This window comes from Pocillopora verrucosa, chromosome 3, assembly GCF_036669915.1.
Source record: "Pocillopora verrucosa isolate sample1 chromosome 3, ASM3666991v2, whole genome shotgun sequence".
Lineage (NCBI taxonomy): Eukaryota > Metazoa > Cnidaria > Anthozoa > Scleractinia > Pocilloporidae > Pocillopora > Pocillopora verrucosa.
The window spans coordinates 6,541,490-6,555,027 of NC_089314.1; the positions used below are offsets into that span (position 1 = coordinate 6,541,490).

Here is a 13,538-nt window from a genome sequence, read left to right on the forward strand (position 1 = left end):
ATTACAGTGGGGCTTTGTTACTTGTTATTATGCAACTACCTCATAAAGAATACTCGATCAGCAATAATGCCGAAGAAACATCGCGATTCAAGTCCTGGACTGTCACCAAAATCAAAGAGACTAAAAGAGGTAAGGCTATTCGAGCATAGCTTGTCGAGTAAAACGATTTTGTTGTATTGATCAGTCATCTGACTTTCCGCTGAACGGATCATTCATTACCCAACCCTGATCAACATGAGCGAGGCAAAATTCGCAAACCAAAGGGTTCGCTGTTACATTCTTCAGTCAGGGAATCAGAAACTGTCTATTTAATATGAATCAGTATGCAATTATACCTGTAAGGCACCGGCAATAATATAATGTGTTGAAAGAAATCTAACAAAATCAGGTTCGATTTTACCGCAATACAGCAATTAGAACTGGGGATGTATGTACAAATCTTTGTGTCTATGAATATACATCTGTCGGGTTACTAACCTTAAAAAGAAACTTTTTGGGAAGGGAAATTGCCAGATGATCAGCAATGAATGAATTTCATCCACAGTCATCAGTTTGTTGTTTATGATTGCTAAAGCTTTCTGTTTATGTTTTCATTATAATCGTACCATGCAGACATTTCGAAAGTGTGTTACATAATCATTTTTAAGTTCAAGGGGCATGACAGTAAATTTTATTTGACAGTCTTACTTACATCTTCTGTGTTTGCTTAAGAATGCTCATGGCAGTGGGGAGTTGTCAGAATATGAGAAAAAGCGTCTGGAGAATATCAGACAGAACAGTGAATTTTTTGATGGCCTTCAACTTACCGAGGTAATGACTTTGCTGTTATGCCATTTTGCTTTTGCATATACCCATATATTTATATATATATATATATATATATATATATATATATATATATATATATATATATATATATATATATATATATATATATATATCTGAGGAATACTTAGTCATCAGAAGTGTAGGGCCACGTTCACTGACTATACATCAAAATATCAAGGCATATCACACTTCAGTAAAGAAGAGTGGCAATACCAATACATCGGAGCAGACTGAATTATAAAATGCATACTCATTGTGTGTGGGAGACTTGGTCCCCTTATATTTACTGTGCTGGAATCCTGCTTGAGAAGTCCAAGTCATTGTGTTGTGTTCTTGGACAAAATATACTCACACAGTGCCTCTCTTCACCCAAGAATTTAAATGGGTACCAGCAAATTGTCAGAGAATCCTGATGAAATTCTGGGGGAAGGGGGGGGGGGGGGTTAACCATGGAATAGACTGGCATCCCATCCAGGGGGCAGGAGTGATACTCCTAGTTACTCCAGGCTGAGGAAACAGTGAAAAGCTCTAGCTAGATCACTGGGCGATGTCGCTCAAGTGCAGAATTTTTTTTTACTCATTGTTTCTGCTTTTCCTTTTATCTTACTCTTCCCTTCTTAGGTGAAGAATGAATTTAACCAGGCTGTATCAAGGCCTACTCCATCAAAAGTGAAAGAAAGAGGGCTGACAAGGTAGATTTACATTACAAATTATTTGACACAATTTCTAAGAAACCAAGTATTTGTAGTCACAAAACTCATCTTAGGAAATGATTAATACACAGATTTATTATATCTGTCCCAGGGTTCTCCCTTACTTTAAGCATGACAGGTAAAATAAATTTTCAAACCAGTAAAGCAATCATTTTACTTGTTTAATTTTCAAGAATTCCAAGCAATTTTAAACGGTATTAGGAGGTATTACAGGTGGTAAATGTTACTGGTTACTGCCTGAAAAGGAGAACACTGCTGTCAGTGAGTATGATTGGTTAATTTTGGCTGGCAATATTTCACTTTACTGCCCACTAAATTCAAAGGGTTGATTGAACTGAAATTTTCTTCTACTTTTTGAACCAAGAAATATGGTGATTATCTTACTATCTCATTCTCTCAGTCTGCATCTTACAGTACAAACCTTCAACTCAATTAGTGAGAGGTAGATATGTATAATTATAACATTCAACTTGATAGAAAGGCTTAAAAGTTCAGAGTTCTGAAACAACTTTCTTGGATTAATACTCAAAATTGTTTTCCCAAAGGAATTGTTGAAAAAGAATCATGCCATTCAGACCAATGCAGAACTACTATGATATTTCTTACAGGCCCAAAAAGACTACACAAGCTGTGCCTGCACTTCCCACACGTCAGTCACTTCGTATTCGCAAGAAAGACCCCAGTGGTGAATTGCTTCCTGAGCCATCAAGTTCTGAGATCTACCAAACTGTTGATGAACATGTGAGAAGTTGTTTAAATGTTCTGTTTAAAATTTGTGTGCAAACTACAAACATATTTCAGGTCACTATACCATGGATTAAACTTTGGGCCATTGTTTGGGTAAACTAAATCTTGAAAAAAGGCAAACTCAGTTACTTGCTGGGAGAGATCTAGACAAGGTACACCTTCTTCCAAGCCCTAAGGACAAGCTGGGTTTTGGATTTATTTCTTTAATTTCCACAATGTTTTTCTAGCCCTATCCCAAAACAGTGTTCATGAACCAATTTGCAATGTCAGCAATTCAGAATCACAGTAATTTCTGGATCTTTCCATGAATCACACCTTTAGAATCCATTACCCACTGCAGCAAAATTAATATTCTTGAGTTAATTATCTTGGTATTTTCTTTCAAACTAGGTAAGAAAATTGTATGTTCTGCCCTGAGGGCTGAATATTGCCTACTGAGCAAGACCAAATTTAAGTCTTTTCTTTTTGTTTTAGAAAATATTGCTTATTTAAAACATTTTTATTTCTATATCTGTTGGTTAACTGATAGCAATTTATTAAGGAGTAAGTAACTGATTCTCAAGAAATTCAGAGCCATGGTGATGAATTTCAGCTCTCAAGAGAGAGAAATCACAAGTCATGTAAAGCTGAAATGTAATTAATCACAGCATAATTTCAGATGGATTTTAAAGGGTGGTCACTATTGTTTGATCTTTCCCCCATCATTCAGAAACCAGAAACCTCTTTGTTACGAGAAAGCACCCATACCAGTCAACACACACAAAAAATTAAGGAACAATTAATTTATCAATTACAAAAAAGAGCTATTCATCATTATCTTCATAATACTTTTCATTTTCAACTTTTGACTTCCTTTTTAACACTTGATGTACCTACTGGTTCTCCACAAAAGCCAATTTTGCGAATAAAGATTTGTTCAAGCTTAAATTCTGGTCTCCCAGGTCTATTTTCCACATCAAATGCATCTCTCTGATACAACTTTTGTTTGCCCTTTTTCATTTAGAGAACTTTTCGATATTTTCGTCAACCTGCACTTAAAGCTGTTGGATTAAAGAATATTAACTCATTGATAGCATCACAAACTGTCTATGATTCTGTAAGTAAGGTCATAAAGCAACAAGCTGTAAAATGATAGTCAACAAAACTTTCACCATTCCACTTTATAAGGTCATATATATACAAATGTACTTACATCAACTTTGAAAAGGTTTTTTTACTCACTGTTCTTCCAGCCACGTAAGATTGGACCTTTGGAAATGGAGCCTTGTAATAATGTTGAGCAGACACATTCACAGGAATTTATTGATGAACTGACTGTCTTGGCAAACATAGTAAGTCTTAAGCATATTGCAAGGCACTAGTTGGATTCACAGGTACTGTGGGTGGCATCTTCCTCTGTTTTTGGATTTGAATGATGCCAATTTTAGGCAGTTACTTCTGGTCTCAATCTTGCTGTTGAGATGATTTTTGTATTTATAGGTCAGTTAAAAGTACAATGTGATTTTAAGATACAGCATTCATGTGGTCACTTGCTGAAAAGAGGGTGACACCTGCAGAGGCCAAATGGTTCCTGTGGATGAGATAAATGAACCCAGTGTGGAAAAACTGCCATCTTTTACTCTTTCCCATCCTTGTTACCTGATCTCTGGCCACTTACAGTAGTTGTGATAACTAACTTTGATTAACTTGGACAGCTAATCTTAACTTACTGATCAACTTGCATTTTCAACCCAAACTAGTTTACCAGTGAAGGCATAATTATTCTTACAACATCTACACATATTTCACCTTGCAAAATTGATGTCAGTGTTTAATTGTGTTGATTTATTTTTTTCAATAAATAGTTTTGTTTGACAATTGTCTCTTCCCAAGAACCTCCCCTTATGATATCATTTTATAATAAGCTGATGATGATTGCCTTTTGTCTCTTGCAAGCTGGAAAAGTCAAAGGAAAATGCGGATGATGATGCTGCTATAGACCCAGATGTTGTGAGGTTGGTTACTTGATCAAGTGCAGTGTTGACAGGGTCAACTAATAAGATTTGAACTGAATAGGGTCCTTGCCTGGATGCTTACATGTACATATATCCATTAGAGAACTTACATTCCTTAACCCTTTAACTCCCAGATCAAATTTGTAATTTTCCTTTCCATCATTAATACAATTCTTATCATGTTAGTTCAGAGAATTTAGTATTAAATCAACTAATTATCCCCAAATTGATATTTTTCTTAATTCTCATCACTTATCTGGTTGATATTGTATTGATATTGTTAGGAGAAAATTCTGTCCTGGTCACTCACGAGAGTGAAAGGGTTAATTTAAATCTTAACTCAAGACTAGGATACTGATTACATATATGGGCAGCGCTATGACAAATTGTTTTGTACTCACCTGATGTTTGTAGTTGGTATTGTTTGCCAAGTCCAGTTCTCTCATGCCACAAGCTTCACCAGGCTTGATTGCAGCAAGCTTTCATTTCCATTGCTTGGGGCAGCAAAATGTACATAATTTTCACTGATTAAAAAAATTTATATCATTCAGGAATAAGTACTTCTCTATAGAGGTGGCTACTTGCTACATAAGATAAACTGACTAGATATGACCTTTGATGGGATTCAGACTAAGTTAGATGTGGTTGCCCCAAAATCTAACCCTAAACTCAAAAGTTTTCTCTCTCTTTTCAGCTACAAAAAGGCCATGCAATCTTTAGAAATCACAGAAGGACATGTCGCTAAACTTGTTCCACACAGAATCTTTTCGATGGCTTTCCATCCTGCCAAATACAAAACACTTGTGCTGGCAGGGGACAAGTGGGGGAACCTTGGCATATGGGATGTGGTAAGAAATTGGTTTTAAGTTTAAGAAGAATTAGGATGTTGTGGCATGCAATTTTAGATTCTGAAGAGTAACATGCATGAATATCAATGAGTTAAAAAGTTAATTGTGGATGTTACAACTTTGAAAATTGCTGAGAAATCTGCCTTACCAATGACATAACAGATTTAAGGACACAACATGGCTGAAGTCAAACTCTTTGACGTTGCTAATTTGAAATGGGGTGCAAGCTAAATGAAACTGGCACAGTTGGCTGGTTACCAAGCTATTTGTGAGCAGCACGTTCCAGCCTGACTAAATGGTGGCATCTGAAGTCTTATTTTCAGCATATTGGATTACATTGGAGGACTGTTTGAAAAATGACAGTCTCCTCCTTAAAATCTTGAAACAATTCTATTAATAAATTTTTGCATAAACTTTTAAATGGTATAGATAAAAATTATATGGTTCAGTTCAGGAACACACTTCTCCTTTATGAAATGTGAAAATATGTTGGACAATTCCCTGAGATACAATAATTTTCAAGCTCCTTTTTATCTTTGACACATCTTTATGTTTGTTCTAGGACTCTTCAAAGGGGGACGATGGTGTGTACCTGTTTGAACCACATTCTCGTCCTATCAACTGCATATCATTTGAGCCAGGAAATTATGGAAAACTTTATTCATGTAGCTACGATGGAACACTGAGGTGCGGCGATTTCAGGGCGGCTACTTTTCAGGAGGTAACATAGATATGACATCAAGTTGGGATATTCAAATTATAAAGAAAAGCGAAAGGATATCAACTCTTAATTTGACTACCAAGGGGTAGTTCCAATGGTGTGTTTGAAAGCTTGTTTGCAGCAGGAATGTGTACAGCTGTATAAGATACTATAACTTTTTTTGAAAATTGCAACTGACAGCCGACAAAAATACGAACTTTCCAGAGTTTCAGAAGCACTTTAAATGTGACCTTGGCTGCCTATGCGATTCTCACCTGTTAATTTTCTAATTGTTGTCGTCCATTTAAACAGTGGATTTCAGAGAAGATTCAACTGTCCTGTGTAGCGGCGAGTTTTGGGTGCGCCGTGGCCACTCATTACTTCAGCACACAGAAAAGCTTCAAATTTTAACGCGTTTTTCAGTCTTCCAATTTGACATTCGTTTCAGGTTTACTCTTTTGATGATGACGACTATTCCAGGTTCATGTACTTTGCGTTTGGCTCGCCCAGCAGCAGTACAATCTTAGCGGCGACTGACTCTGGTTATGTCATGGTAGTTGACACAAGAACAAACAGGTAAGATTGTTGACATTACTGTGCCTACAATTGGCTCAATACCGTCCTATACAATCTCACCGATATGGTGATCAGTTTACGTTTGAGAAAATTGTGTTCTCCATCACAATAAAGTTAAGGAGCAAATACTTTGGAGCAAAGTGAAACTAGCCAGGGTGTTTCCAAGCTGAAATCGAGTGTTTTTAACCGTCTGACCAAATTGGACCAATCATCGTCAAGTAAGCGAAAAAACAAAGAAGAATGCTTCGTAATAGACTTCGCTCACCGTATGGTCTCCGGTGGCTCAGTGGTAGAGCATTAAAGCGCGGAATCCGAAGGTCTGAGGTTCGATTCCTCACGGGGACTCGGAATTTTTGCCTTATCCCATGCCCGTGACAAGACGAAGTACGTCTTTCTCTATTTCTTGACCGAGCTCAAAACTTGCCATCTCTCTTAATCTATCTTTCTATGCGTACCCGTCTCTGATTGGTCCATCCTGGTCACGTTGTCGAAAATAGTCTATGCTGTTTGGTTGACATATCGCTTCAGAGTGTCTCAGTTTGAAACAACCTTTTCAATGACAGAGTTGCTGAATCAGGCAATTACTAACAATCAATGTCTTTCAGCAAAACCATAGCAGAGCAAAGTTATGGCCTTCATGACAAAGTTATCAAGTGCATTGATGTCCATCCGTTAAACCGTAATCTTTTCCTCACATCTTCCACCGACGGGTAAGCTTTTGCAGTAGGCCGTGGTTTGAGATATATGTACAATCTCGACCTTCTGGGTTCTCAGTATTGTGCTTTAACTCCCAAAAGTGATTAACATGTATCTTCTCCCGATAACCAGCTACAGGGGAGAATTTGTTTTTGTTGTTGGCTGAATTAATAAAACTGAACAGTAGTAGCAACCAGAAGCATAATCCATGGATGAGAGGCGGGAAAATCAGCTTTTGGCCCTATCGTTAGCCTACCGGCCACTCCCACTCCTTTTTAAACCATCTCTGGGCATTCCTTCTCTCTCTGACAGCGTTTTAAGTCGGACACTTACAGTTTTGAATTTTTTGTAGGATTCTACAGTCACCAAAGCCATCAGTCGTTTGTAAGCCGTGTTCACCCACGGAATTTTCTCATCTTCTCTTTTTCTCCTGAATTTCAGGTCAGTAGCATTCTGGGACATACGGAACATTAAAAACATGAAATCAAAGTTGAGCAGTTTACAGCGAACCCGTGTCACTTCCTCAGCTTATTTTTCTCCTTTGACTGGCAGTCAGGTGTTGGTGACGTCAATGGATGATTACGTTACGTAAGTGATAGCGCAAGTTGAATTCTCCCCTGTGAGAGTGCGGCTAAGTCTAGTAGTTTCATTACTTACGGGTCGGAATGTTCATAGATAATTTTTCCCCCTAAATTTTCGTACAAAAAGGTGATAAGAAGATAGAGAAACAACAACAGGGGACGGCCTATAGCGAATATTTTGTATTCAAGTCTTGGAAGGGAAAGTAGTAAGTAAAGTAGTATATGGGCCCATGGGGTCGGTGCTTAACTCCGGTTTTCTTAGCATGAAGCGGCAAGGAGTATTGCTACTCCCCCCTGGATGGGATGTTAGTCCATAGCACATTTGCTGGTACCCATTTGTAGAAGCACTGTGAGAGTAAAGTGTCTTGCCTAAGAACACAACACAATGACCCCGGCCAGGGCTCGAACCCGGACCACCCGATCCGGAGTCGAGCGCACTAACCATCAGGCCCCGCGCCTCCACTTGGAAGGGAAAGGGTTGCTGTATATTTGTTCATCAAGGCGCAGCTTCACTGACCTGATACAGTGAAGCTCTAACCATATATTGCCTTCTCTATTTTGTTTTTTAGTATCAATGACGTTGACGCTTCTGGTATAGTCTCCACTGCAGCCAAGTGTTGTTTCAGGTAATTCGAATTGAGAAGATCAGCTCCATTTCCGTCCGTGTTTGGTTTGATAAGCTCTTTTCTCTGCCACGATCGTTTTGTGTCATATTATTAAGGGCTGCTGTACTTTAACAGCAGAAGGAAAATCGCGACGTTAGCCAACAAAGAAGGACGCAGTAGAGCGTTCATCGTTATGAGTAACAACATACAGTTAAATTAAGTGTCAGAATCATTCCAGGATTACGTTGGGTTCTCTTCACTTTGATTTGTGATTGGTCGTAAAATTTCGTACCTTCTCTCAAGCAATGAGATGTCAAACTAGAACCAGTCTTGACCCACTCGTTTCCCGCGCTCGAGGTCCGGTCACCTGTGTCTGAGTTCGCTTTGAGCTCTCAGTGGATCATGGTGATATTTCCTTTGTTCTGATTGGCCTCGGTGACTACTTTCAATTGGTTTATCGTTATGACCCTCTACTGAATAACGCTCGTCTTTTCACAATTAGAAGACGAAAAAAGTGTATTAGAAGACAGTAATGATCAACACTTCGCAAGGTCTTCGTGTTTTGCTTTGGCTCGTACATGTTCCGCTCGTGAAGACAAGTCCCTTTGCACTATTACTCACCTGTGTTTCTGGTGTAATTTTTGTTTTCAGACATGACAATCAAGTTGGACGCTGGCTCACTAGTTTTCGTGCCACTTGGGATCCTAAATTTGAAAAATATGCGGTTGTTGGGAGCATGAGAAGACCACGACAGGTTAATATCACTATTAATATCGTATGAAAATTTATATTCGCTGTGCACCACATTTCTTTTATAGACGAAATTCTTCTTCTCGTCAACGAAATACAGTGCGTTAGAAGGCTACCGAAACCCCTGCTTTGGATGTTAATGCTCAGGCAAGTTAAAACTTACAATCAGCTAAGCACTTACCGTGGATAACCTTCTTTGATCTTCTTTTCGGCAGATTGATATTTTTTCCTCCGAGCTAAAAAGTAACGCATTGATGCATTTAACCCATGAGAACCTCAACTCTGTGAATTCCTTAAATGTCCTTCATCCCTCGGTTAACATGCTGGCTGGTGGAAACTCAAGTGGAAAGGTCTACCTATGGACTTAATAATTGCCCATCGTCTCTCCATTTATTCACTCGCGTGAATGTCCACGAGTAAATTCCACGCAGGATGTCGAGCCGTTAGAGGGTAAATGGAAATCGAAAATGGGCTGGCTCGCTTGCTGGAATTAAAATTAATTCTAGACTCCTGACGGTCCGAAGAACTGCACATCCGTTTTAAGCAAGAAATGGAGAACAAAGCAACTATATCCAAATGAAAATGAGAAACAATTTTTTGGAAAATTAGTGACTTTACACTTCGTGTAGGGAAGCGTGAACACACGAGTATTGTTCCGATAATTACACAAGTAATCGATAATGATCAATATGTTGTGTTGTTACATTCTCACCGCTGTTTTTATTCAAATTCCCAGGCCAGTCGTATCTTTTTAACCTATTTCAAGTTATGGTAACGGATAATGGATGAGTAATTCTCGAGGGTTAGTTTGACAGAGACTAAGCAAAAACGGTTTTTATTGATCGAGTTAGTTGTATTTTTATCCCCATTGTGTCATGTGATATGATGCTACAATTATAATGACTGGACTTTGTTACAAATGCATTACCCACCCAACCCCTGACGGAAACTCAATAACTTAACAATGTAATAAAGTTGTTAAAATTATCCTCGTTTTTCAGTGATTTCCGTTGATTTTTGTTTGTTTTGTTTTGTGTTGTTATTTTTGTTTTTTTAAAGTAATACATTAGAGTGACGATTCAACTCCATGTTCAAATGCAACCCTGTGGCAGGTGCTCAGTACGGTCATGGCGGCATATCAACACCTTTGCTGCACCTACAATTTTTCCACAGTGAAGAATCAGTGCGAGGTCGTGTGAATGAGATAAAGGTGTTTGAAACTGACCTGAATACTGGTCTGTGTATGAGTTACCCTACCCAAACAAACAAACAAACAAACAAACAAAAAAAAACTGGCCAACTGGCAGACTGAAAGAATTCAAAGCAGCACTGGCTAAGGCTCATCGACTTTGCCTTCCATTGTTTTAACGAAGGTGATGCATCTTTATTTTCACAATCTAACAACGACAGCACTAACAAAGTTCGCACTGTTTTATAGTCAACCGTTTATACAATGTTTCAATTTACAAAAAAGCAGCTTTTCAAGAGCTACGAAGTTTCCAAGATTCCCGAAAATCATTTTGTGTGCCACCTTTAACTCCCAGTTAAAGGAATTTTCCCCTTCAGATAACTGGATCTTAATCGCACGTAATTCCATTGGCAGAGTATTTCATCCCTACCATATGTGCCTACAATTCTTCTGCCAGGTCCTCTGTGATAAATCTGGCAATGATAGGGGTATTTTAAGGCGTCTTCACTCATCCGTGTAGTGTTTTAGCGATAGCCGCGGTACTATGTTCATGGACAAAAGTTCTTGGAACAGAAGTTTACAAGCGTAAGGTATTTTTAGAGTTGAAATATTGTGAGAAGATGAACAGTAATGACACCTACAAAAAAAAATATGCAAGATAAAATTAATCGTACCCCATAATCATACAAAAATGGCAACATTTCACACAATTAAAAGCGGTGCAGGTGGCCTACGTGTAGCCGAAACCTTCCACCCTCCCAAGGAGAAACGTTACTCCTGGGGAGGGGGGAGGGTACGGCTACACGTAAGCTTAGGTCGGCTTCATTTGGTGAAAAACCACATAGTAAGTAAAAGTCAGTTACCATGGACAAGCACACTGAGACACAAACACACCAAGAAAGTACACATTTCTGTTATTTCACAACGAAATGCCATTAAAAATAAGTTTTGTAAAACGTAAAACTCTGCAATTCAGGTTTTTCAAAATTTTTTCCTCATCTATGAGGCCAACACTGTACTCCATTCCTAATGTTAACAACAAAAACAGATGGATGGAAAAAAAAATCCACTAACTGTTGTCTCTTTTAATAAAGACCATTTCTTTCTTGATAATTTTCATGCGATTTATGAAAGCTATAAAATGGTCTACATTTGTCGCGAGCGTAGAACACAATCTGACTTCCTTTTGGTTCGATTTCCGTCTCTCGCCTATGTTCGGATCATTTGTTTGGTATTCGTTTTTCCCCGAAGAGAGAATCTTCGGAGAGGACCAGCAGTTAGTTATTGAGCCCGAGTTCCACTTATGATTCAATTGTCGCATTCACACGAAGAACCAACTGAGCGACATAAAAACCTGCCAGTGAGGTAAGCCATAAACTAGGTTTAAATATCAAGAATCTAAACTAAAACAGACAGCTGATATAGTGTTGGCCACTACATCCTTACCATCCTGAGTATCCCATAAGGCCACACTCGCTGCACACGTCTACTTCAAAGGCGTCACTTGATATCATTAGTCTTTCAAGAAGGAGCATGCTGTTCGTGGGAAAAAAATATTTGTATTTACAATTGGGAAAGGGAAGGAGATGCAATTTTATTTCTGAGGAAAGAGATGGTTGATTCCTCTGTGCTCGAATTTAATTTTCAGTCTCATTTTTCCTTGCGTTCTTCCTTATCTTCCTGAGCTTCACGCGACAAACTTTTTCATTTTTTCCTTCGGCAGGAGGTTTTCTATTGATTATTTCAAAGTTCCCTGCCCCCCTCATATATAAATCTCGGCTGGGCTGCGGAAAAAGAATTTCTCTTATAAATTATACACAGCTCAATATCAAGACTTACTCTTGTTTACTTCACTCACCTGGCACCGTAAGCTATCAAACAGTCTCGCTCCATCTCTCCCAGCCTTAATCCGCCGTCCCTGATAACACAAACAAGTGTTCGTAAGAAACATATTTACAAAGAGTCTGTCTGTAAAGTTACATCTTGCCGATTACTGCTTTCTTTTTGGATTGAGATAGGCGCCACCCACTAAGTCGAGTCAAATATAAAAGAACAAATAATAACAGTTTGGTCGAACATGTTTCCTCGCGCGTGACGCTGGGCATCTGACTGATTTGCTTGCTTCTTCTTCTGAATTTTCCCTCTTCTTTGTCACTTGTTGTTCTTTGTTCCCGCAGAAGCGTTTATTTTTCCGATGCCCAAATGGGAACTTTATCATACAGCTACAGTTTTAACAATAATCTGGGCTTTTTCCTAAGAGAAGGTTAAGGTATTTCTCACCGTGATCGTCCTTCTGTTGGTTGTCTGGTCAGCACAGCTCGGGGACCCTGAAAAGATCATCAAAAACCGTAACAACAAAATACAACACCGTTCTAACAAGGCAGAAAACCGGCTCACGCTTAAACCCACGAGACACGCGGATACAGTTTCGTCTGACGGGAAAAGAAGGAAGCAAAAGATAGGAGCTTATTGGGGCTAATGCCCGTTTTATACGGGTTTGACAAAAGTGCCCAGACTTATACTAGTACCCCTAGATTGGCTGATTATCAATTCAACATAATCACTATGATAAAGTGTGTTTTTCTCCAGTGAAGGTATCATATTAGATAAACAATAAATAGACGATTAATTGATTTTCTTAAAAAGAAAACAACACTAATCAATTTAAAAGAAAATGTTAAGGAAAGGTTATTCTCGATTACCATCAGCTTTGATTCAAGGCTTCGCTGACAGAGATTATGAGAGAATTAGTGTAACGAAATCATAAATGATATGTTTAGATTAATGGTCTTTAAAGATGAAGTAGCTTCAAGAAGAGGTTTGTTTTACAACGTTTAATACAGTCACTGAGGGATGCAATGAATCCAACCTTAGCACGGGCATGCATCTTATCCAACACCATGTGTTTGAGTTTCTGATAATATACCGGACCGAAGAATATATATGCTGTTAATGGCTCCCTGAAATGAAACATTAGGCAGTGATGAGTATGTTATTTATATCATTATTCCTCGGCTACTACATATCCTTTTTATTTAAAAAAAATATTCAAATAAACGGAAAGTTCAGCGCCCCATGCAATTCCAATCTCTTACTGGTTACTACTATACACTTCAATACCAGTCCCTCTCTAACATGGGTAACGGATATTTGTCAGGGTTTTCGTTAAATCACAGCTGAGGGATAAAGTAGCTTTAATTCAAGTCAAATAGGGGTATATAAACCGTAGCTCAGTGGTAAAACGCAAGGCATTTCCAGCCTAAGTGAGTCAGTTCTGGCCAGCTGCGCGCCATCATCTGGCGAATATGTAG

General features: G+C 38.5%; 2 protein-coding genes across 3 annotated transcripts in view; one reads left to right on the top strand and one right to left on the bottom strand.

The window, feature by feature from the left end:
• LOC131777314 (WD repeat-containing protein 76) lies at positions 1-10,025 on the top strand. Of its 2 annotated transcripts, XM_059093586.2 has the most exons (15): positions 1-129; positions 712-810; positions 1,450-1,520; positions 2,150-2,282; positions 3,292-3,384; positions 3,521-3,619; positions 4,224-4,282; positions 4,977-5,130; positions 5,693-5,851; positions 6,279-6,406; positions 7,012-7,116; positions 7,544-7,690; positions 8,253-8,309; positions 8,940-9,042; positions 9,254-10,025. In XM_059093586.2, the coding sequence occupies exons 1-15, from the start codon at positions 67-69 to the stop codon at positions 9,404-9,406; spliced, it is 1,623 nt and encodes a 540-aa protein (XP_058949569.1). In that variant the 5' UTR covers positions 1-66; the 3' UTR covers positions 9,407-10,025. The 2 variants fall into 2 exon arrangements, with proteins under 2 accessions (XP_058949569.1, XP_058949570.1); XM_059093587.2 differs by lacking the exon at positions 3,292-3,384.
• Positions 9,976-13,538, bottom strand: part of LOC131777313 (DNA-directed RNA polymerase III subunit RPC2) — a 23,140-nt gene continuing 19,577 nt past the window's right edge. The window contains exons 45-49 of the mRNA XM_059093585.2: positions 13,097-13,187; positions 12,508-12,554; positions 12,086-12,145; positions 11,674-11,763; positions 9,976-10,864 (exon numbers count right to left, since the gene is read on the bottom strand). Coding sequence (XP_058949568.1) covers positions 10,732-10,864; positions 11,674-11,763; positions 12,086-12,145; positions 12,508-12,554; positions 13,097-13,187 — 421 coding nt within the window. The 3' untranslated portion in view covers positions 9,976-10,731. The remainder of the gene's footprint in view (positions 10,865-11,673; positions 11,764-12,085; positions 12,146-12,507; positions 12,555-13,096; positions 13,188-13,538) is intronic.